Source organism: Pelodiscus sinensis, chromosome 2 (genome assembly GCF_052426305.1).
Source record: "Pelodiscus sinensis isolate ZL-2025 chromosome 2, ASM5242630v1, whole genome shotgun sequence".
Classification (NCBI taxonomy): Eukaryota; Metazoa; Chordata; order Testudines; family Trionychidae; genus Pelodiscus; species Pelodiscus sinensis.
The window spans coordinates 257,540,347-257,562,678 of NC_143053.1; the positions used below are offsets into that span (position 1 = coordinate 257,540,347).

Sequence of the window (22,332 nt, forward strand, 5' to 3'; positions counted from 1 at the left end):
GCCACCTCCGCTGCTTTCTGCAGTTTTGAATGGAAAGGCCAATGCATATAAACATCCGTGAGACATGCACCCCACCCTGGTAAACGTTGTATTTGCAGGCGCGCCAGCCCGGGCACCTGTCTGGAACAATCTCGCGCCATCTCTGTTTTTTGCAGCTACTTTTGGCAGGTTCCAACCGTCCCCTCGGCGTTCTCGTCGGAACCGACCAGTGAGCGGTGACAGCACCACACCCCGGGGTCTATGAGTTGGAGGCTGTGCAGCAGATCCAGATACGGCCCTCGCCTGCACTCCATGCACCCACCAGAACAAGCTGATCGGAGCTAGATAGCAGGACGGCGGTGATATGACTGTGCATGAGAGCAGGGCTTGAGTTTCATGCTCGGCAGCTGTAAAAATAACCCTCATTGCTCCCAGAATGACTCAGCAAGAGTTCTTCCTGCAGGCAGTGATAAGATCCTTTATCTCTGGCGGCAACCTCCCCATCCTTCTTGAGCAGAGGAGAAGACGCAAGCCAGGCTCTTGCACACACTAAGATCAGCTGGGAGACCTCGAGAAGCGGAGCGGGCCAGAATCCCTCTGTAATGTGGAACTGCTGTAATTTACGAAGCCAGTCTGGGGCAGTGGGGAAATCAAGGCGACCGCTGTAGGCCTAGCTGTGCTGCTTACTGGGACGTCTTTTCCAGTCGGGAGGGAGGGGATCAGAGAGGCAGCTACATGTTGCAATGTTTAGCCAGGGCTTGCTGGTTGGGGAGCTCTTGCCTCACACTGTGGTGAGGGGCATATGGGCTGGCTTTCCATTTCCCTAGGGGTGCTTCACCCCTGCATCACCCCACTGCCCCCCTTCGCACCACTCCACCCCGCCTCTTCTTGTCCCGTTCCGCCCCATCCCTCCGTCGCCAGGCCTCTTTCTGTCCCCACTCCACCCGTGTTCCCTCCAATTTTTCCCCACCCATGTGCGCAATAAAATTTGTGGTGTGCACTGAGCAATGTGCACCACCCGGAGAAACACATACAAGAGGCTGTGGGCACGCTGCTCATCAGCTGAGCAGCCGCATTTGAATCTCTCCCGGGTGGCCGCCCAAGTGCTCAGCTGACAGGGAACAGCTGATCGACAGTGGGCAGGAAGCGCTGTGTGCGGGGGAGAGGGCAGATCAGATCAGTACGGCCCGCTGGGGGGTGCTAAGCACCCACTCTTTCATTTTGGTGGGTGCCCCAGCTCCGGAGCACCCACAGCATTGGCGGTGAGGGGAGACTGGGGCCTGTACTCTGTTTACAGATCTTGAACGGCCTCTGAAGCTGGGTTCATTGACTCCGGGGGCTGATTTAGGCCACACATGGGTCGGCGGCTGCTGACCCACAAAAAAATCAGTCAGGGGCAGCACAAAAGTGAGAAGCAACAACAACAACAAAAACCCCAACTATGAGGTGGCCCCCGACTGAGAAGCAGGACCCTCCCCCATTCGCCTCACACACAGAGCCTGGGGGAGCCCAGACTAGACGATTTTCGGGGAGAGGGAAACCTCCAGATCCCGCTTCACTGCACCTCCCCCCACCAGGCAGAGCCCGGGGATTGGATCTGGCCCTGACTTGTTTGCGCTCCAGCCCTGTGGGGAGTTGTGGAGACAGGGAGGTGTGGGGTTCCCAGCCCTGGCTCCCACACCTCCCTTCTGCCCAGGCCCCGCCTCCCAGCACCATGGGGGGAGGGTGGCGGGGGGCACATGACCTCAGTCTCCCCAGCCCCGTAGTACCAGGGAGAGAAGAGGGCACACGCCCCAGCTCCCCCAGCCCCAGCGCTCAGGGTGGGTGCTGGGGGCAGCAACCCTCCACCCCAGTACACCTACAGCAGGTGCCCTGAGGGCAAAGTGTGGGCGTGGCCAAACCTGGTGGTTTGGGATGTCAGTGCCTCCCCCCTCCTATGATACCCGCCGACCATGGGGGAGCCTCAGAGGCCAGATGCAGGCAAGCCGGGGCCCGAATCCGGATTCCCCTCCCCTGAGTTCCATGAACAGAGCTGGCTGCTCCGAAGGAGTTTGCTGGGTAGACAGCTGTTTGGGAACGCCGGTGCTCTCTCCCCTCGGGGGCAGTCTGCCAGTGAGAGCTCACACTGCCCGGGGATGCTTTGAACTTGCTGCCTCGTCGATAGAACGCTGTCTCCAGCTGGGTGCTGCTGAAGCACCAAACTTCCTCCAACTCCTCTGGTTCTTTTCGGCTCCTGTTAAAACCCAGGGGCTACGTCTACACTGGCATGATTTTCCGGAAATGCTTTTAACGGAACAGTTTTCCGTTAAACGCATTTTCGGAAAAGCACGTCTGGATTGGCAGGACGCTTTTCCACAAAAGCACTTTTTGCGGAAAAGCGTCCGTGGCCAATCTAGACACGGTTTTCCGCAAAAAAGCCCCGATCGCCATTTTCACCATCAGGGCTTTTTGCGGAAAACAAATCTCTGCTGTCTACACTGGCCCTTTTGCGCAAAAGTTTTTCGGAAAAAGACTTTTGCCCGAACGGGAGCAGCATAGTATTTCCGCAAAAGCACTGACGATCTTACATGAGATCGTCAGTGCTTTTGCGGAAATTCAAGCGGCCAGTGTAGACAGCTGGCAAGATTTTCCGCAAAAGCAGATGATTTTGCGGAAAAACTTGCCAGTCTAGACACAGCCGGGGGGTTCTTTCCCTGACTCACCTCTGTGGCCTTGTCTACCCTGGCCTGTTTCATCCCCCAAATCTGCCCTTTGGCAACAAAGTCAGGAGAGGGCTTACCCTCCCCTGCGACTTTTGTAGGGAAAAAACATCCAGGTTTTGGCAGCAAAAAAACTTCCACCCCAGCGAGAGACTTTTGACTTTTCTCCTCCCTTTATTGTGGACGAAGAGCCCGTCTGTTATTTGTTTGTCAACAGAATTGGCTTCCATCAGTATCCCACAATGCCGGCTCTGCTCAGTGGCCTGTGATCTCTGCTGCCCGGCAGGTGTGGGCCCCTCCCCTTTCAAAGCTCCAGGAAGTATCTGACAGCTGAGTGCTTCGTTGGCCTGCTCCTGTTCTGCTGCTGCGGGGGGAGGGCTGGAGAGACGGCTGGGCCGCTTGGACATTTAAGAACAGGTTAGATAGACATCTGTCAGGGATGGTGTAGACGGAGCTTGGTCCTGCCTTGAGGGCGGGGGGCTGGACTCGATGACCTCTCGAGGTCCCTTCCAGTCCTATTATTCTATGATTCTATGATTCTATTCCTCAGCCGGGAGAGCTCACAGAGCTAGGAAGGAATTCCAAGACGTGCAGGGATTAGCTCTGCCTTCCCACAACACTGCACTTTTGACGCCAAACTTTCCCAGGGAAGACACAAGCCGACGTTTGTCCCGACCCTGGATCCTGCCTTGGCCTCACGATCTGTGCTACCAAAGCCAGAACGATGGTGCAAAGCCAGCTGAGCCACTGTCCCAGGAAGGCCAGAGTGAAAAGCCCCCAGGGCACAGGGGAGGTGGAAGAGAGGAGGCGTTTTTGTGATGTACCCCCCTTTGTGTCTCTTCACCTCTCAGCGTGACTCCCCAAGGGTTTCCTGGCAAAGCACAGCATGCACACGGATCATTAAACAAAGCCGGCTCATGATTCATAGTGCGGGAGGAGATGGAGGGGGAGGAGAGAACTTCTCTGGACTTCGAATCTCGCTTTAAAGACTGGCGCGAATAAATCAAGAACGAAGCTCGGAGGTGGGAGGAAAAGAGAACAAGCCAAACCCGACGTAGCCTTTGGTCCTGTCTCTGTGACTAGAAAACAATTGCGGGACAGATTCCAGCCGTGCTCGAAGCTCCCTGCCTTGGGAAAATCTGAGGGTAGCAAGAACAATTTTGCCAGCCCGGTGCTGCCCCTTGTTGGTCTCCCTTGCCCAGCGTAGGGAAGATGAGGAGGGGTGCGCTGAACAGTTCACATTCCAGTGATCTCAGAGCATCGGCGCAAGCCAATGTAACTTAGAGCAGCCTGAAGGTTGCTCTATCTTACTTGATGGGCCAAACCATCTCCCCTGGGGACCATGGGGGGGAGACCTCAAGCTGCCAAGGATGTTAATGGTTTATGCATCCTGCCACCTTGTACCAGGGAAACTGCGCTTTCCTTCTGACCGGAAGCGATCTGGGAGTGGGGGGGAACCCCGGCAGAGATGCCCCGGCCTCGAAAAGTCACGAAAATGCAACCGGATGGAAGCAAAGGCCATCCGTTCACTTGGGTGGTGCTCACTCCCTTGGCCTCATCCGCCACCACTGCTCATGACGGAAAGGACACGCTAAGGGTACGTCTAAGTTATGGGGGGGAGGAGGAGGATATGCAAATTCTGCGGGAATTTCAAAAGTGAAAGTAGTCTGGATGCAGTTTTTTCGGGGAAAAAAACCCTTTTTCGGAAAAAAAACGCTCATCCTCAAAAAAGGGGGCTTATGCGGTTTTTCGAAAAAGGGGGTTTCCCCCCCAAAAATGTGCCCAGACTACTTTCACTTTCGAAAGACCCGCTTTCAAAAAAGCGATCGGAAGAAGACACGCAAATTCCCGCAGAATTTGCAAATCTTCGTTCGAAAAAACAAAACAAAAACGTTGTTTCGACTTGTGCCCTAAATGTGGCTCTTGAAGAAAGAGAGCAACCTAAGGATTTGGTTTGCCAACAGGCCAGTGCTCCAGGGGATAGGAAGCTATTGACTGCAGACCGTGTCTTGCTCACCATTCCTGTCTGGCTCTAGCGCTCAAGGCACAAGTTTGCTGCTGACTGGGGGGCTAGCTTGACGGTTGTTTGCCAGCAGCTGTGTAAGCTGGGCGTGGATCTCCCCCAGAGATTTTACTTTCCTGCCTTTCGGGACACTTTGTTGGAGAGGAACCTCTCTGTGCTGAGACCCTCGGTTTGTTTGGAAGGTTCCTGGTGTAGGGTTGCCTGGTGTCTGGTATTGACCCGGAAAGTCTGTTATTTTCACCTCCTGTCCGGTAATAAAATTCAGAAAATACCAGACACCTGAAATGTCTGGGTTTTTTTCTGTTTTTTTTTTTCCCTTCCAAGAGGCAAAAATACCAGACACCTGGCAACCCTACGACACACTCAGCAACTGGGCTCAGCCCCTCCCGCCCCCCGCTTTCCTGGTTCCACAGGGGAGCTGTCTTCTGGCTCGGAGAAGGAAAACATGCCCGGCCGTAGGTGAAAGCTGGAAGAGCCGAGTGACACGGCCGCCACTTTCCTGTGCATTCCTAGTGCACGTTGGCAAAGCCGCCCCCCTCCTTCCCCGGCGTCTCTGGACCCCGGCGTTGCACAGAAACCGCAACTATCGATAGCCACATGAAAACAAAGCCCAACCATCCAGCTTCCCCACGGAGCTCCCGGCAGTTTTGACTCCGTTTCTGGAAAGGAGTCTTGCAACACTGCGGGGTTACGATGCAATTGGCAAGCTGGCTTACGTCTGGCCGGTGGCAGCTTGCGAATTCCAGCCTTCTCCCCCCACAGATCAATGCATGCAGTGTGCATGGTAGATGTGGGCATCATTTGAATTCCATCCCAGTGAAACGGGATCACGGATGAAGGTACTTTTCCTAGGATGAACGCTTTGCTTCGGTGCAAAAAAAACCCAAACAAACCACACAACCCACCCTCTAAGCATGAGAAGAAACTGGAAAGCGAGCGACTGGGCTTTTGCCACTCCCCAAAGCGTGGGTGAACGTCAAAGAAAGCAGATCAGGAGGCCTATTCGTACTCGACATATTTGGGCCAGATCCATAGCCGAAGGAAACTGACCGCCCTCCGTTGCTGACAGCCATTTACACTAATGTTTCTCAACCTTTTTTTTATAAAGTACCCCCCTTTCAAAAAAAATTATAAGTACCCCCTTTTCAAAAATAAGTACCCCCCATACCTACAGTTTTCAGACACAATTTTTTTTGCTACCTTGCAACACATTTGTTTAAACAACCTCATTGTAGCTAGGTGAAATGTTTGGGTGTAAAAAGGACAAAAATAATAAAGCGCCGCAAAACTAAAGCAAAAATTCAGTTTTCTCCAAATTTTAATTGTGAGGACGCACCCCGCAGACTCCTCTCAAGTACCCCTAAAAGTATTTGTACCACTAGTTGAGAAACACTGATTTACACCAGTGAAGGATCTTCCCCTTTATACTTATTTGGTCGAGAGGGATTTTAGGGTTAACTGCCAAAGGAATTCTGCACTTAGTCCAACGCCCAGAGGTTTCTCCAGAACGACAATGTGGCCAGGTCTGCTTTTCGTCAGGCGGCACCTGCCTTGGGGGGTGCATATCCATGTACAAGCAAGTTCAGAGCCTAGCCGTCCCGCATTTAGATCATGGCTACACTAGGATGCTATTTCAAAATTAGTAATTTCGCCTTCATAACTCCTGACGAAACAGAATCGAGTGAGCACGTCCCCACGACGGGGAAGCCTCAACATTAATCTGAGGCCGGCTCCGTTCATTTGGAAGCCCTGGGCAGTAATTATTGTGAATGACTCTGGGGAGTCGTTATTTCGAAAGAGCGGCACTGGCGCGTCCACACGACCGCTATTTCGAAATAACGGTTTCAGGATGAGCGTTCCTCCCGATGAAAAGCAGGAGTGAAGATTTCAAATTCCACAGCCTGTTATTTCGAAATAACAGTCTTGGTCGTGTGGACGCTTCGCTTATAAATTCGACCGAAGGGGGGTTATTTTGAAATAACGGCCTAGTGTAGACCGGGGTTTACCCCAGCAGAGCAAATTGCCTCAGTGTAGCGAGTCTGTTCATCACCCTGTGAGCAATGTTCCCTCTAATTTTTTTCCATCGATGTGCAGAATAAATTTTGTTCTGCGCACCGAGGCACAAGCGGATGTGCACCACCAGTATAAACACAGGCTGCCGGCTATGGGCGCCCTGCTAATCAGCCAGGAAACACCTGAATTTCACCTGGGTGGCTGCCCAAGCGCTTGGCTTACAAGGAACTACAGCAATGCAGGGGCAAAGCCGGTCCTCCCACGCAGACATACACAGTCACCCCAGCACAAATTGCTGAGTTGTTCACACACACACACACACACACACACACACACACACACACACACACACACACGGGCACAGAACCAGCAAGCTAGGGCTGCAGACCACAGACATCCCTACTCTGCCTGACTCTTCCTCTGTAACCTGGAGAAGTCACATAGGCCCCGATCTTCCAAGGTATTTAGGCTCCTGTGGATTTCCAAGGGGATTAGGAGCCAACAGTCTTTTGTGGCACTGATCCTCATGGGTAAAAAGGGGCTAAGAGTCCTGCATGATTCCAGGCTCTCCTTTAGGATGTGTCTAAAACCCCATGAGTGTATTTTGGATTTGACTGGGGATCAGGGTCCCGCTGTGATTGGTGCAACACACACACACACACACACACACACACACACACACACACACACAGTCCTTGCCCCAGAGATCTTAGGCCAGATCCTTCAAGGGAGACAAGCGCCTTCGTCCCATTGTGATGATTCCCTGTTGTGAGACTTCGGTGCCTAAATACCTTAGAACGTTGGTGTCCAACCAGTTTTGAAGCCACTACACTGGAGGCTTCTATAGCCAACTAGCCACAATCCACCAGCCTAAGAGCCACACGTGGCTAGTGGCTAGCATGTTGGACACCACGGCTTTAGAGGATCCCCACCTTACAGGCCTAGAGCCCGTCCCAAAAGTGTCAGAGCAGGAGGATCTTTATTTGTTTTCACTCCCCCGAACCAGGTCTACCACCAGGGGCACTAAGCAAGTGATCAGTATAACAAGTCTGGTGGCCCCCTGGCCAGGGACGTTCAGTGCCAAGGGGTAAGCACCTGTGACATAGATCCTGTGCTATGCTACTGGAAGGGAGGGGCAAAATCTGGCTTTAATAATCCAGCCACAACAAACATGCACAATGTGGGGTTTCCCTGCCTAACAAACACACCCGAGAGTAAAAAGTCCCAAGCACAGAGCTGTTGCAAGGCTACGAGAACAGACAAAAGGAAGTTTTTCTTCATGCAGCGCACAGTCAACCTGTGGAACTCCTTGCCAGAGGATGTTCTGAAGACTAGGACTTTAACAGAGTTCAAAAAGAGCTAGATAGATCCATGGGGGATAGGTCCATCAATGGCTATTAGCCAGGATGGGTAGGAATGGTGTCCCCAGCCTCTGTTTGTCTGGAAATGGAGAACAGGAGACGGATCACTTGATGATTCCCTGTTTCTGTTCACTCCCTCTGGGGCACCTGGTATTGGCCACTGTCAGCAGACAGGACACTGGGCTAGATGGACCTTTGGTCTGACCCAGTCTGGCCGTTCTTATGTTCTTATGTAAGCGACTGCCTAGGAAGGAGCACTGCTGAAAGGGATCTAGGGGTCAGAGTGGACCACAAGCTAAATAAGAGTCAACAGTGTGACACTGTTGTAAAAAAAAGTCAACATGATTCCGGGATGCATCCGCAGGAGGGCCGTGAGCAGGACACCAGAAGTCATTTTTTCAGTTGCCCCTGGAAGGGGCGGAGTCTTGGGGGGAAGGGGCGGGGCCTCCCCTGGCAGCCCTGAGTGCTGCCCGGAGCACACCGCACGGCACTCCGGTGGCGATTTAAAGGGCCCAGGACTCCGACGGCTGGAAGCTCCAGGCCCCTTTTGAATCGCTGGCCCCGCAGTTGCCCGCTTCCCCCCTCCCCATCACTCCCTTGTGAGGCCTGAGCACAGAATTTCAGCTCCTGGCTGATACACTGAGCCCAGTAGCTTGTGTCAAGCTAAAGCACAACTTCTAGAAAAGCACCTCATTTGATTCAAGAACACAGAGAGATGGGGAATCCATTGCTTCCCTGGGGCTTTTATTCCATAGGAAGGGCCATGCCGGGTCAGGCCAAATAGCCCATCTAGTCCCCAAGCCCGTCTTCCAACAGAGCCAGATGCCTCAGAGAGAGCAAACAGAACGAGGACAAATTATTGAGCAATCCATCCCTTGCTTCTGAGAGTCAGGGCTCCATGGCTGTTCCCCCGCGCTGTTGAAAACCTGCCCTATTTCTGATCTCGCCACATTTCAAGACAGAGGCGGAGAAATTGGAGCAGGTCCAGAGAAGAGCAACAAAAATGATTCAAGGTCCTAAAAAGCATGAGCTAAGAGGGAAGGCTGAAGGAACTGGGCTTGTTTCGTTTGGAAAAGAGAAGACTGAGAAGGGATATGATCGTGCTTTTCAAGAATCTAAAACAGTGTCACAAGGAGGAGGGAAAAGAATTGCTCTGCTGGACCTCTGAGGGCAGGACAAGAAGCAATGGGCTTAAATTGCAGCAAGGGAGGTTTAGGTTGGACATTAGGAAAAATTTCCTGTCCTGGTGAAGCACTGGAATAAATTGCCTAGGGGGGTTGTGGATTCTCCATCACTAGAGATATTTAAGAGTAGATTGGATAGATATTTTTCAGGGATGATACAGGCCAGTGTTTCTCAACCAGTGGTACAAGTACCCTTAGGGGTACTCGAGAGAAGTCCAGGGGGTACATCTACACAACTGAAAGTTGGAGAAAGCTGAATTTTTAAGTTTTACAGCGTTTTATTCTTTTTGTACTTTTTACGCCCCAAAATTTCATCGCCTGCCTGGCTACGATTAAGTTGTTTAAACAAATGTGCTGCAATGGTAGAAAAAAAAATGGTGTGTCTGAAAACTGTAGGTACTGGGGGTACTTATAATTTTTGTTTTTGAAAAAGGGGTACTTTATAAAAAAAGATTGAGAAACACTGAACTAGATCAAAGGGTATTCCGCCCAAATGGAACCCCAGGGAAACTGGAAATAAGGGTTCTGCGAGAAAATTCCATTACAAGAACATTTTACGATTAAACCACATTTAATATTTAAGCATTTATGAATTGTATTGAAAACAATTTCCATGTGTGTTTGCCACGATCAGTGTCCCTGCGTAACGCCCACTTAGCCCGAGAGCGGGGATGATGTCATGACTCAGCACCGTGCTCGCAGTCAATCAGCCTGTGAGATATCCCCGTAAATCCCCGTACTCACTCTCCGGGAGCGTGGGTCACGTGGGTGACTGAATTACGAATACACGAGCGCCGCGTCGGACAAAGTCGAAGCTTCGGCTGCCAAGCCGCTTGCTTGTACGGGAGCGCGTAGGCAGTGCGCTGGCGAATACTTTACTTCAGCACAGTGGCGTGATTTCTTGTCCTTAAACATTTTTCAGCTCCATAGATAGGGTGCTGCAAAATTCTGGTTCCGTGGCCACATAAAATTGGGGAACCCTGGTCTAGATGGTGCTTGGTCCTGCCAGGAGGGCAGGGGACTGGACTCACTGACCTCTCCAGATCCCTTCCAGTTCTAGTGTTCTATGATTGTATGATTCATTCCAGGAATGGGGGGACAGCAGAGCCTGGGGAGGCGGGAGGGGAACTTTGCGCACAAGCTGGGGCAAAAGCCAGTGGGGGGTAGAGGGAGGACCCAGGGCCGCATTGTGACTTTCGTGGGCCCTAGGCACTTTTTCCTTCGTGGGCCCCTTCCTCCATAATATCAATATTAAAAATTATTTTTGATACAACTTTAAATACTTCAACCTTTTTTTCTGTTTTAGGTAAAATTTAATAGATTTTCGTGGGCCCTAAAAGTTTCATTTTTTTCTGATGGGAGAAAAAAAATGAAAACGTTTTCTTCGACCCTAAAAGTTCTTTTTTTTTCCCCTTCTGATTTGCAAAGAAATTCAAACATTTTCGTGGGCCCCTAAAAGTATCCTGGGCCCTAGGCACTGTGCCTACTGGATAAGTCGGCCCTGAGGACCCGTGTGAAGCGCCTTTTGCCGCTGGCTTTCCAAGCGCCCAGGGAGTTGGGTCTTTCTCTCCTCCCCGCTTAGGAGATGGCTTCTGGGCCAGCTCTGGGAGCCCTCTCCAGGCCTCGCCCAAAGCTCACAACTGGGAAAACATCAACACCCAATCCGCTTCAAACTACCTCCCCGCCCCGGCTTTCCCAGCCAACCCCGCCCCTCTCCTCCGAGTCCACCCCCTTTGCGCGCCTGCCCCGTGCCAGAGTTTTGCAAAACACCAGCGATCTGGGGGGGGGGGGGGGGAGATTCTCCTAGAAGATCTGATTCTCCAGCCAGATTTACCCCCCCCCCCCCCAGGATTTCAGCCCTGGAAGCTCTGCCTAAGCAGGAGCCTCGGGGTTCCCATGCGCACCCGAAGGCACCGCAGGACGCACGGCGCGCTCCTGGCCAGGCTGCGAGGGGGTGGAGTGGGGGGCGTGGGGGGGTGTGGACAGCCAACCCTGCGCTTCCCAGGCTGAGGGTCACATGGTGCCGATTCCCAGCCAATGGGGTTCTGCCCATGCGGGGTTTTTCTACCTGCCTCTGTGCTCCAAAACCGCAGACATTCCCGGAGATCCACTCCGGCCGGCAGCGAGGGAGCGGATCAAGAGCAGGATTATTCCTCCGGCTCGCTCACAGGAAGCCCCGCTCTGCCTTTGCAGGGAAAGAGACCCTTTTTCATACCAGCCGCTGAAGGCTCTCATTCACAGCCAAGGGGAGCTGTAAAAAAAAAAAAAAAATAGGGCAAAGCAACCGTAGAGACTTTTTTTCCACCCCTCGCCAAAAATAAAAAGAAGCGCACCGCGAAAATGCGATGCGCTCCCCCCCTCCGGCTCGCCAAGAGCTAGCTAGCTATTTTCTCGCGGCTCCCCCTCGCAACCATCACAGCCGCTAACAGAAACCTGCTGCAAAAGCCAAACAAACAAACAAAAAATAAAATACACCATTTGAACCTCCGAGTTGCAAGAAAATAAATGCGCCCATCCAGCTAGAAATAACCCCCGGGGCGTTCGTTCCTTATTCTTTCACGCACCCCGCAAAAAAAAAAAAAAAAAAAAAAAAAAAAAAAAACCTAGGACTGGAGGGTTGTGCTCTGTCTTCACTCCCCCCCAAAAAACTCAAGGCTTTTTCTAAGAGAAGAGACGGAGCCTTTTCTTGCCGCTTTATGAATGAAACTGACTGACTGCGCGGAGTAACGTTCCTGCCTTGAAACTAACAAGCTGGTAAATTTCAGGGGGTGGGTGTTGGGGTTGGGGGTGCATGGAGGGGTGGGGTTTTCAGTACAGAATAAAAGGAAGTTCTCATCTTTGGATTGTGTGTGTGTGTGTGTGTCTGTGTGTGTGTTGAAGCGGCAGGGTCCATGTGTTTTGATGTCAACAATAGACGAAAAAAATCTCAGGGGTTTGTAACTTAAAAAAAAAATAAACAAAGAAAACCCCACAAGGAATAGTGCTGGAGCAACTTAGAGACTCACCAAGAATATAGCTAGTAGCATGAGCTTTCTTGGGAACAACCCACTTCTTCAGATAGAAGGAAAAGGAGTCTGGAGGTTGGTTGATTTTCCCCCAAATGAAAAATGCCCCGCTTGCTTCTCTTTTCATCTCCTCTGGTCGGTGGGGAAGTAAACCCACACTCCGCATGTTCATTTGGTGAGTCTAAAAGGGAACTGCAGCAGTCAGAGGGAGAGAGAGAAAAAAAAATCCCCCAGCAACTTTTACTGGACTGGGCTTTGGTGATTTGATTCCGGAGGACAGGACAAGCAGCTTGTGTGTGTGTATGTGTGTGTGTGTTTGTACAAATGGAAACCCGTCGATTTTGGAAAATGTCAGCTAGTCAGTGAAAAGAGTTTTTACTGCAGCATCTAAAATAAACTATTTAAGAAAAAAAAACCCAGCTCTTTAGCTCAGGCTTCCAGCCTCTACTCAATTGGCTTTTTGAAACTGCAGAGCCTTTGAGAGAGAGAGAGAGAGAGAGAGAGAGAGGCAAAAAATAAATTTAAAAAATAGTATTTGTAACTAAAACACACGGCATCCAGGGAAGGTTGTCAGAATAAACCTCTTGGGGAGCAGAGCTGCACTGGAATACACAAGCCAAAATATCCAGCACCTCTCCTGTTTGCATAAATGTACTTGCTCAGTGAAAATATTTCTAGCTTAAAAAAAAAGCCCTGACTTTCTGATTTGTTTACTTGCCTAAAAAAAGTTTAAAAAACCCTCCCCCCAGCCTAAAAGATAAAATTACTAGCTCTAAAAATAAAGCAGTGGTTAAAAACTTCCCCCTCCCCTCCCCACCTCTATGTGTGAGTGTGTGTGTGTGTGTTTGCGTTTGACAAAGAAATTATTTGAACTTCCCACTGCCTCATAAAAAGGAAGCAGAATAGCAGTTTTGACATATGGATGTGATTTCTCTGCTCCGAGACAGATGCACACACAAAACAAACAGCACCAGGAACTGCTACGCTGCCTGAGACGGGTGTTTGGGGCTCCCTTCACATGGACGCTTTCCCCACATTGCTGAAACTGCCTGGATTTCCAGCCATGAGGAAGCGAAGCACTGGGGCTTCTTGTCATGTGCCTCTCTGGCTAAAACGGTGGAAACAAACAAGCAAATAAAAAACCTGGGAAGGAAAAAAAAAAAGAAAGAAAACCTCATCTACAACTGGACCCCTGGAAGATCCTTCGCCCTCAGTCTACTTCCCCTGGAGATTGTGGATGGGCGATACCTCTCTTGGCTATGGGATCATATCTGGTTTATCACAACCTGGGCTTGATCCTCTGCTGCTCCGTCTTGAGTTCTGTCTATGCTCTGGTAAGTTGCTAAATTTTTCTCCTGCACATTCTTGAGCAATTGTTTCCTTTAGCTGTGCCTGTTTCCTGGATGAGTAATTGACTGTACCAGGATTTAGAAGCGGGCAAAGCGCTGGCTTTTTTAGACGCATGTTTGATTTTTGCTGGCGGAGCTAGAGCTGGTGGGGGGAGCCGGAAAGCTGCTAGGCGAGATGCAATGAAAATGACTGAGCGTTCGGGAGAATTCTTCTTACCCACTTCCAAATGACTTCGGCCGGCTCTCGGACACAATTCTGTGATCAGCCCCTCTCTCCTATGAATGGAGACAAAGCGTGGGGCCCGCTGTTCCGGATGATAATGGGAATCTTAATTTAATCATGGGAAAGCTGAATTTCAGCAAACAACTGCTTTCCGCTCCATGAGTGTCTGTGTACAGTAGCGTACTGGATCTGCTTTGCAGTCCAGCAGCGCATGGATGGCATATGGTTTACACTCAGGGGAATTAGAGTAGTATTAGCCCTATGCCATCGAAGGCTGTGTGCCATCTGTGTGTGAACCAGTGTGATTTTGTACGGCACGACTGCTATTGTAGGAAGAGTTCATCTCTATTTAGCCAACTGACTTCCCGAGGGGAACAAAACTGTGACTCAAGGTGGTACAACCAAAGGTGACTCGCTCCGCTTAGTCTTATGGACGAGGCTAAATGTCGTCAAGTCTCCGAGGAGTTGCCGGGATAGTCCTTAACTTTCAAAACCACACGCAGCCCTGGGGCACCTTAGAGGCCGACACTATATAGCACCACGCGCTCGCGTGGGTCAAACCCACTTCGGCATAGGAGTGGATGAAGCAATGAAGTGGGGTTTGCCCCCGAAAGCTCAGGACCCTGTGTGTTTTGGTTGGTCTCTAAGATGCCCCGGGGCTGCTCTTTGTTTCGAAATGTTTTAACAGATATGGGGTGGTGCGTGGTACCCATCCTCATGCAGTGACAGGCCTGTTACACAGTTCGCCTACCCTCTGGTATTGTGATTCCTGAACACGTTGGACGCTGGGCGAAGGGGTCGGGGGGCCGGAGCTCACGTCCAAGGATTGTGTCTGCTTTAGAAAGTGGAAAGGACTTTGCATGGGACTCCAGCCCCTGTCCCTCACTCTGCGTTTCCACTGAAGGGGCTGGGGACTGGGTTAAGGACGGGGGCCCGTTGCACGGGGAGGTGGCAGACAGTGCCGCAGAACCCCCCAACTCAAAGTGGTTTCCATTATAACAGGGTGTACAAGTTGGGCTCAGCGGCTCTCTTGGGCCGATGTTGAGATGACCAAAAGCTACCGTGGTCTGGGCCTTCCAGCCCACGTTGGGTTATATTCGAATCCCAGAATCCCAGGGCTGGCAGAGACCTCAGGAGTCATCGAATCCAGCCCCCTGCCCAAAGACCCCCAAATCTATAGAGTTGACTATGTGCTGCCACCTGCTAACATCACATGCCATTGAAGTCAAGAGCAAAACACCCATTGACTTCAATGCCCCCCACTGCGGCTGGTGTTGGTGGAGCCCTGTGATTTGAATCTGCTAACTGTGTGTTGCTCGAAATGCTGGGCATAAGCACAGACAGAAGAGAGGCTGTGCCCTTCAACGCCAGCCTTCCCGGCTTCCGACACGGGATTCTGCCACCCGGGCGCTGCACCCGCCTTGGGATCGCTGGGTTAATGCGCCACGGGGCTGTCTCAGTCCTGGGAGGTTTTACAGGGGTGTTCTTACCTGTGAATTATCCATCAGCCGAGACCAGAGCTAGAGAGAAACAGACAACCTCAGGTCGTCAGCTCTGGGATTCACTTTGCAGCTGTGACCGGAGACTGGGAGTCCAACACAGGATAGATGTTGGTCCCCAAAGCTTGATTCTGCTGGTAGGCTGGTGTAAAGCAGGAATCGGCCCACGGAAGTCAGGGGTGTAAGGTCATAAGACACCAGATCCGCTGTCCCTTCAGGAGAGATTGCATTTTCTCTAGCCCTTACCATCATGCTAGGGCAGTGGTTGTCAAACTTTTTATTTCATGACCCAGTGGAAGAAAACTGTTGATGCTGCGACCCGATGTAATTTGACTGGAGTGGGGGCTCCGGGGTGGGGGTAAGGATGGAGCTTCAGGGTGTAGGAGGGGGCTCTGGCTTTTGGGGAGTCAGGGCTAGGGCAGGAGGGGTTTCCCTTGAGCAGCTCCCGGTCAACGGGGGGAATAAGGCAGCTTCCTGCCTCTCCTGGCCCCAGGAACGGGCTGCGCCCCAGAAGCAGCCGGCAGTAAGTTCCCAGCCAATGGGAGTGTGGAGCTAGAGCTCGGGATAGGGGCAGTGCACGGAGCCATGTGCGCTCTCCCCCACACACGCCTAGGAGCTGGGCCTGCTGCCGGGACAGGCAGGGAGCTGTCTTAGCCCCCCTGCTGCGCATCTGCTCCCCCTGCAGCACCACGACCCAGCGCCCGACTCTCCGGGCCCAGTCCTGGGGCACGACCCATCACTTGGAAACTGCCGCGCTAGCTGGATGCAGAGGGGCTGATCCACTTCTGCATCACTCCAGTGTCAGCCCGTTCCCTGCAATTAGGCACATGCCTCGCTGCAGGTTCGAAACCCCTCGAACTCTCCAGCAAGAGCAGTTAGGAAAGTTGTCCAAGAGACCGCAAACCTTCCCTTCTCACCCCTTGCCTTGGAAGGAACACTGCATGCCTCTGTGCTCCTACTTAGCAGGATCACGGGAGTTACGATCCTGAGTGTTCAAAGCATGCCACCCTGACCAACGGCAACCTACCACCCAGAGCCGGGACTTCTGCTGCGTGCAGGGGGGACGATGTTTCACCTGCTCTGGAAACGATCACGAGCAATGCCGTGCGGTGTTACCAGCGTGTGTGGATCCAGCGACTTTCATTACTCTGATCAGGCATAGCTGGAAAGAAGTTAAAGGATCCCAGTAGGTTTCAGGAATCCCTGAGACGCGGCCACTTCTGGGGAGCCTGGCAGAATAGGAACAGATTGGGGGCGAGAAATATTTTGGCCATAGACGTCGGGGCTGGTCGTTGCTAAAAGGGGCACATGCCCTTTCATGTCCCTGCAAAGCAGACTTGGGTCACAAGTGGCTAGCAAATTCAGCTGATCACTTTCCAAAGGATAAGGGGCTACGTGGATGCCCGGGGATAGGAAGCCGGAGTTCATCCGGGGAGTAGGTTCGGATCATAGAATCCTAGAGCTGGAAGAGACCTCAGGAGTTAACAAGTGCACCCAAGGCAGGACCAATCCCAACTCAATCATCCCAGCCAGGGCTTGGTCAAGCTAGATCGCTTTGACTGCCCTGAGATTTAGCCTGCAAGGGCTCATCTCAGGGCATGGCCCCGGGCATTATAAAACAGGTCCTTAGATGGCCAATCCAGCCCCTGCAATTTTGAGTGAGGCTGGGTGTTCTCACACTGGATCTGGACCTCATCATGAGCTGCAGCCCTGTCGTCGGCAGGGCTGCTGTTAGACTGTCCGGCGGCACGGCTTATTGTCCGGCTCAGCCCTTGTCAGCGGGGCTCACAAAACAGCTCCTCACCCCGGGGTGGAAGCCCTTGAGTTTCGGCTTTGCCCTCCACGCCCTGCCCCGCCTTGGGCACTGGGGCATGGGTGGGCCCAACTTCAGTCCCTGCTCATGGAATTGTTGTTATCTGCAGGGGGTCACCGTGCACTGAAGTTGGAGACCCCCCTGAGCTGAACCATGGAAGAGTGAGTGATGGGGAGATCAAAGGGAGGGGTGTAAAGTGCTGTGTAGCGTGTTCTTCGGCACCTCCAGCTGATGGCAAACAGCTAGTCCACCTAAACGACTTTTCAGCTGGCTTTACTGTCGCCTACGGCTCGGATCTTCCAGCCTGAGCGACACAGCGGTGGAATGAAATCCGCCAGGAGGCATAAGGCACGGCGAGGGGGTAAGCGACAGGGCTCTCCAGGCTAAATATTCCCCACTCGTTCTACGGTTGCGACTCCATCAAGCCAGATTCTGCACTGTCTTGCGGGAGTAACCCCATAATGGAAAACAGAATCAGGCCTGATGATGTTCACAAAGTCGCCGGCACATGAGAGTCTTAGGTTCTAATCTCTGGCAAAATAAGGCCCTTAGGATGCATCTACACGGCACCGTTATTTCGAGATACCCAGCGTGATTTTGAAATCACAATGCGCGCGTCGACATGGCTGTCCCGTTTTTGCGAAATGATTTCGAAAGAACGGCGGCTGATTCCGAAATCTGAAAGCCTCATTCTACGAGGAAGAACGCCTCTTCCGAAAGAGCGGTTTCGAAATAAGGTGTGGCTAGACGCTCCACTGCTGCTATTTCGAAATAGCCCCTCACCAGGGTTATTCCTCCTGGGGCTCTAAATCAAGATAGCACGTCTACATTAGGAAAGCCAGCCTCGGACTCATTTTGAGGCTTCCCTGCAGTGTAGATGCGCTCTTTCGAAATAAGATAGTCCAGAATAACTAGCTTATTTTGAAATAGTCGTGCAGTGTAGACGTACCCTCAGGATGGGATTCTGCTCTCGATCATAAGCCCAGAGAAATGACACTGTTTTCGGGGGTGTTATCCCTGAGTTAGACCATTGGAAATAAGAGCAGGAGCCGGCACCCAGTTTTGGATTTGAATATAGGCTGGAGCGTGCATGCCTGCAATGTGTCTGGGTGACACAAAGAATTGATGCACCTTGCGGGACACGGAGTCCTGTGGCACCTTCTAGACTAACAGATGTATCGGAGAATAAGCTTTCATGGGCAAAGACCCACTTCGTCAGATGCATGTAGTGGAAATTTCCAGAGGCAGGTATAAATAGGCAGGCTGGAATAGGGCTAGCAATAATGAGCTTAATTCAGTCAAGGCCCACTTCCAGCAGCTGATCTGGAGGTGTGAATGTAGATCTCCTGTCTTATTTTGGTAAAGCCCAGCTGTGTGGAAGTTTGGGTGGAAGGTTGTTTTTTTATGAAAGTCTCCAGTTTGGAGAGCTCTTTTTTTTGATGTTTTCCTGTTTGCTGTACAGGATGCTGATCAGTTTCTTTGATAGTGTACGGCGCAATCTCTCACCGTAGTCTGTGCAGTATGTCAATTGCGATGGATTTTTCACCTTCAGTCCATTGAGTATAAATCATAGAATCATAGAACACTAGAACTGGAAGGGACCTCGAGTGGTCATCGAGTCCAGCCCCCTGCCCTCATGGCAGGATCAAGTACTGTCTAGACCATCCCTGATAGACATTTATCTAACCTACTCTTAAATATCTCCAGAGATGGGGATTCCACATCCTCCCTGGGCAATTTATTCCAGTGTTTCACCACCCTGACAGTTAGGAACTTTTTCCTAATGTCCAACCTAAACCTCCCTTGCTGCAGTTTAAGCCCATTGCTTCTTGTTCTATCCTCAGAGGCCACGATGAACAAGTTTTCTCCCTCCTCCTTATGACACCCTTTTAGATACCGGAAAACGGCTCTCATGTCCCCCCTCGATCTTCTCTTTTCTAAACTAAACAAACCCAGTTATTTCAGCCTTCCTTCATAGGCCATGTTCTCTAAGGGTGTGTCTAGACTACATGCCTCCGTCGACGGAGGCATGTAGATTAGCCAGATCGGCAGAGGGAAATGAAGCCGCGATTAAAATAATCGTGGCTTCATTTAAATTTAAATGGCTGCCCCGCTCTGCCGATCAGCTGTTTGTCGGCAGATCGGGGCAGTCTGGACGCGACGCGCCGACAAAGAAGCCTTTCTTGATCGGCACAGGTATGCCTTGTGAAATCAGGCGCTACATTTTAACCCTACTGGCATTTTAAACATCCCAGCAAAAAAGACTTCCTAAACGTGCCCACTATAAAAAAAAATTCTCACTAGGGATTTTTTTCCCATTGTTTTCCCTTCTTTCTCTTTTAAACAGAATGCTTTCAGTGCACTGATCATCAGAACAGATGCTCTGTCCAAAAGTCACAGCGCTATATTCTTTATTTACAATCTCTTGCACAGCTCCCATGGCAAAGCAGATCAAGATCATGTCGAAAGGGCCCAGGTCCCATCCAGTGGTCCTTGTAAGCTAGGCGCTTGAGGGGAGATTCATGTGCCACCCAGCTGATGAGCAGAATCCTCACAGCTGGCAGCATGTGTTTATACTGGGGGTGCACATCCCCACAGGACTCGGTGCATGCAACAAAATTCATTCCACACCCTGATGGGGAGCAATGAGAAGGCACAGTAGCCACCTCCTGGACTGATGTAAAGCAGTGTCAGTCTACTTGAAATCCAAGCCGGTTTCTGCCAGCTGAGGAGCCAGGCAAAGCGTTTTGTGACTGTCAGCACCAGATGGGTTGAGATCTGAAATATCTCGTCATGCTCTTTGCGCTACTCATATTGTCAGCATTGCTGAGAAATTGGAAGTAAAAAGCTGCTAAGTTAGCTGATGTGCAAGGTAGGATAGACTCTCTCTCGCTTTCCCATAGCTTTTTTTTTTTTGTTTAGGGTGCTTCATGATTTGCAGGAGTCATTAGATCATGGGTTCCCAAACTGCGGGGCATGCCCCCCTGGAGGGGTGTGAAGAAATTCCAGGGGGGGCATGAGCCAAACCAGCCCCCCGCCACGCCGTCAATTTCCCCCCCCCTCAAGTTATGCTGCTATTTTTGTTTTTTGGCCCCCGTGTGGAGAGGGCCGATAAAGAAAAGTTATTCATTAGTTCCCTAAATAGAAGAACTAGAGGTCACCAAATGAAATTAATGGGTAGCAGGTTTAAAACGAATAAAACAAAGTTCTTCTTCACACAGCGTGTAGTCAACCTGTGGAACTCCTTGCCAGAGGAGGCTGTGAAGGCTAGGACTATAATAGAGTTTAAAGAGAAGCTAGATGATTTCATGGAGGTTAGGTCCATAAAAGACTATTAGCCAGGGGATAAAATGGTGTCCTTGGCCTCTGTTTGTCAGAGGCTGGAGAGGGATGGCAGGAGACAAATCGCTTGATCATTGTCTTCGGTCCACCCTCTCTGGGGCACCTGGGGTACGTCTAAACTACATGCCTCCGTCGACAGAGGCATGTAGATTAGCCAGATCGGCAGAGGGAAATGAAGCCGCGATTAAAATAATCGTGGCTTCATTTAAATTTAAATGGCTGCCCCGCTCTGCCGATCAGCTGTTTGTCGGCAGATCGGGGCAGTCTGGACGCGACGCGCCGACAAAGAAGCCTTTCTTGAACGGCACAGGTAAACCTGGTTTCACGAGGCATACCTGTGCCGATCAAGAAAGGCTTCTTTGTCGGCGCGTCGCGTCCAGACTGCCCCGATCTGCCGACAAACAGCTGATCGGCAGAGCGGGGCAGCCATTTAAATTTAAATGAAGCCGCGATTATTTTAATCGCGGCTTCATTTCCCTCTGCTGATCTGGCTAATCTACATGCCTCCGTCGACGGAGGCATGTAGTCTAGACACACCCCTGGTGCTGGCCACTGTCGGCAGACAGGATACTGGGATAGAAGGACCTTTGGTCTGACCCAGTATGGCCATTCTTATGTTCTTATGTTCTTATGTCAGTTCCTTTTTTTTTTTTTTTTTTTGCTGAACAAGTTTTGCTGCTATCGGGGGGGGGGGGGGAGGAGGGAGGCATGAGTGTTTCTCAAAAATCAAAAAGGAGGCGTGATGTCAAAAAGTTTGGGAACTGCTGCATTAGATGAAAGATGCCCGCCACGTGTCTGGCTGTGTGTGCACAAATTAGCTAGGACGCAGTGTATGTGGCGAATACTGATTAAGGGGGTGCTGTTTGTACCTCTTTGGTTTTCTGATTAGAGCCATGTCTTTGTGGAATCTGGAAATGGGAAGGGTTAAGTTACTTAGATTACAAGGTCTCTGAGCAAGGTTCGTCTCTTTGTTCCGAGTTTGTACAGGGCCTATCATAATGAACTCCTGATCAAGGCTCCTAGGTGCTATGGTAATCCAAATAACAAATACTAATCACAGCGTTGACTGATTGCCTTCTTCCCCAAAGAATTTACAGCTAGAAGGAACAGATCATCCTAGTTTGTCCCCGGACACTGCCAAAAAATAAAATAAAATTGCCTCTCGAGGAGTGGTAAATCTTAGCTGTCCAACTTCATTAAAAAGGCAGCCTCGGAGTGCACACAGCAGTGCCTGAAATGTTCTCTTTCCTTCACACTTGGGAGGCCGCTGATCCGAGCCCAGTATATTTATGAAAGATAAATTTTGGGGGTTATTGTACTTTGGGATTAACAGCTATCCCCGAACTATAAATATTAAACCGCAAAGCGCAAAGCAAACAAGCCCTGGCGTTGGAATACTCCGTGGGGCGTGACTTACAAACCAAGACGTGCGGCGTTTCGGTGGCCTGACTGACCTGAGCTAGCTAGGTTTGGCCTCGGGGCGGCTGCCCTCAAAGCTAAAAGAGTGTAAGCTATGAACAAGTCCTGGGAGTGTGCTGTGCATTTCGCATCCAGACTGCCCCAGGCCAGAGAACTGGGCCCACAGTGTGGCCTGTTCGTTTGCAGCCCACGGTGTGGTTTCGGTTTACCCAGAGCTCAACACAATGGTCTTCTGTTGAGATGCGTTTTAGTAGTTCAGTTCCTAGACTGTCATTGCTCATTAAAAGTGTTGTCCGATGGGTGGAAAACGGGTGACTGTTGCATTTTATGAATATCAGCCGAACTGACTTAAACGGGGCCTGCGTGTTATGTAGTCTTGCTTTAATCATCGTATTCATGCGAGAAAGATGTGGGGAGGTGGAT

The 22,332-nt window shown here is 51.1% G+C and overlaps 1 protein-coding gene across 3 annotated transcripts in view; it reads left to right on the top strand.

Moving 5' to 3' along the window:
- The first annotated feature begins 11,299 nt into the window (after positions 1–11,299).
- PTH1R (parathyroid hormone 1 receptor) overlaps positions 11,300–22,332 on the top strand; it is a 174,837-nt gene continuing 163,804 nt past the window's right edge. For 2 of the 3 annotated variants that reach the window (XM_075922976.2, XM_014576872.3), the window contains exons 1-2: positions 11,300–12,013; positions 13,212–13,598. In XM_075922976.2, the coding sequence (XP_075779091.1) occupies positions 13,524–13,598 (75 nt within the window). In that variant the 5' untranslated portion in view covers positions 11,300–12,013; positions 13,212–13,523. Of the gene's footprint in view, positions 12,014–13,207; positions 13,599–22,332 lie in introns of all 3 variants that reach the window. The other variant, XM_075922977.2, reaches the window with a different exon arrangement.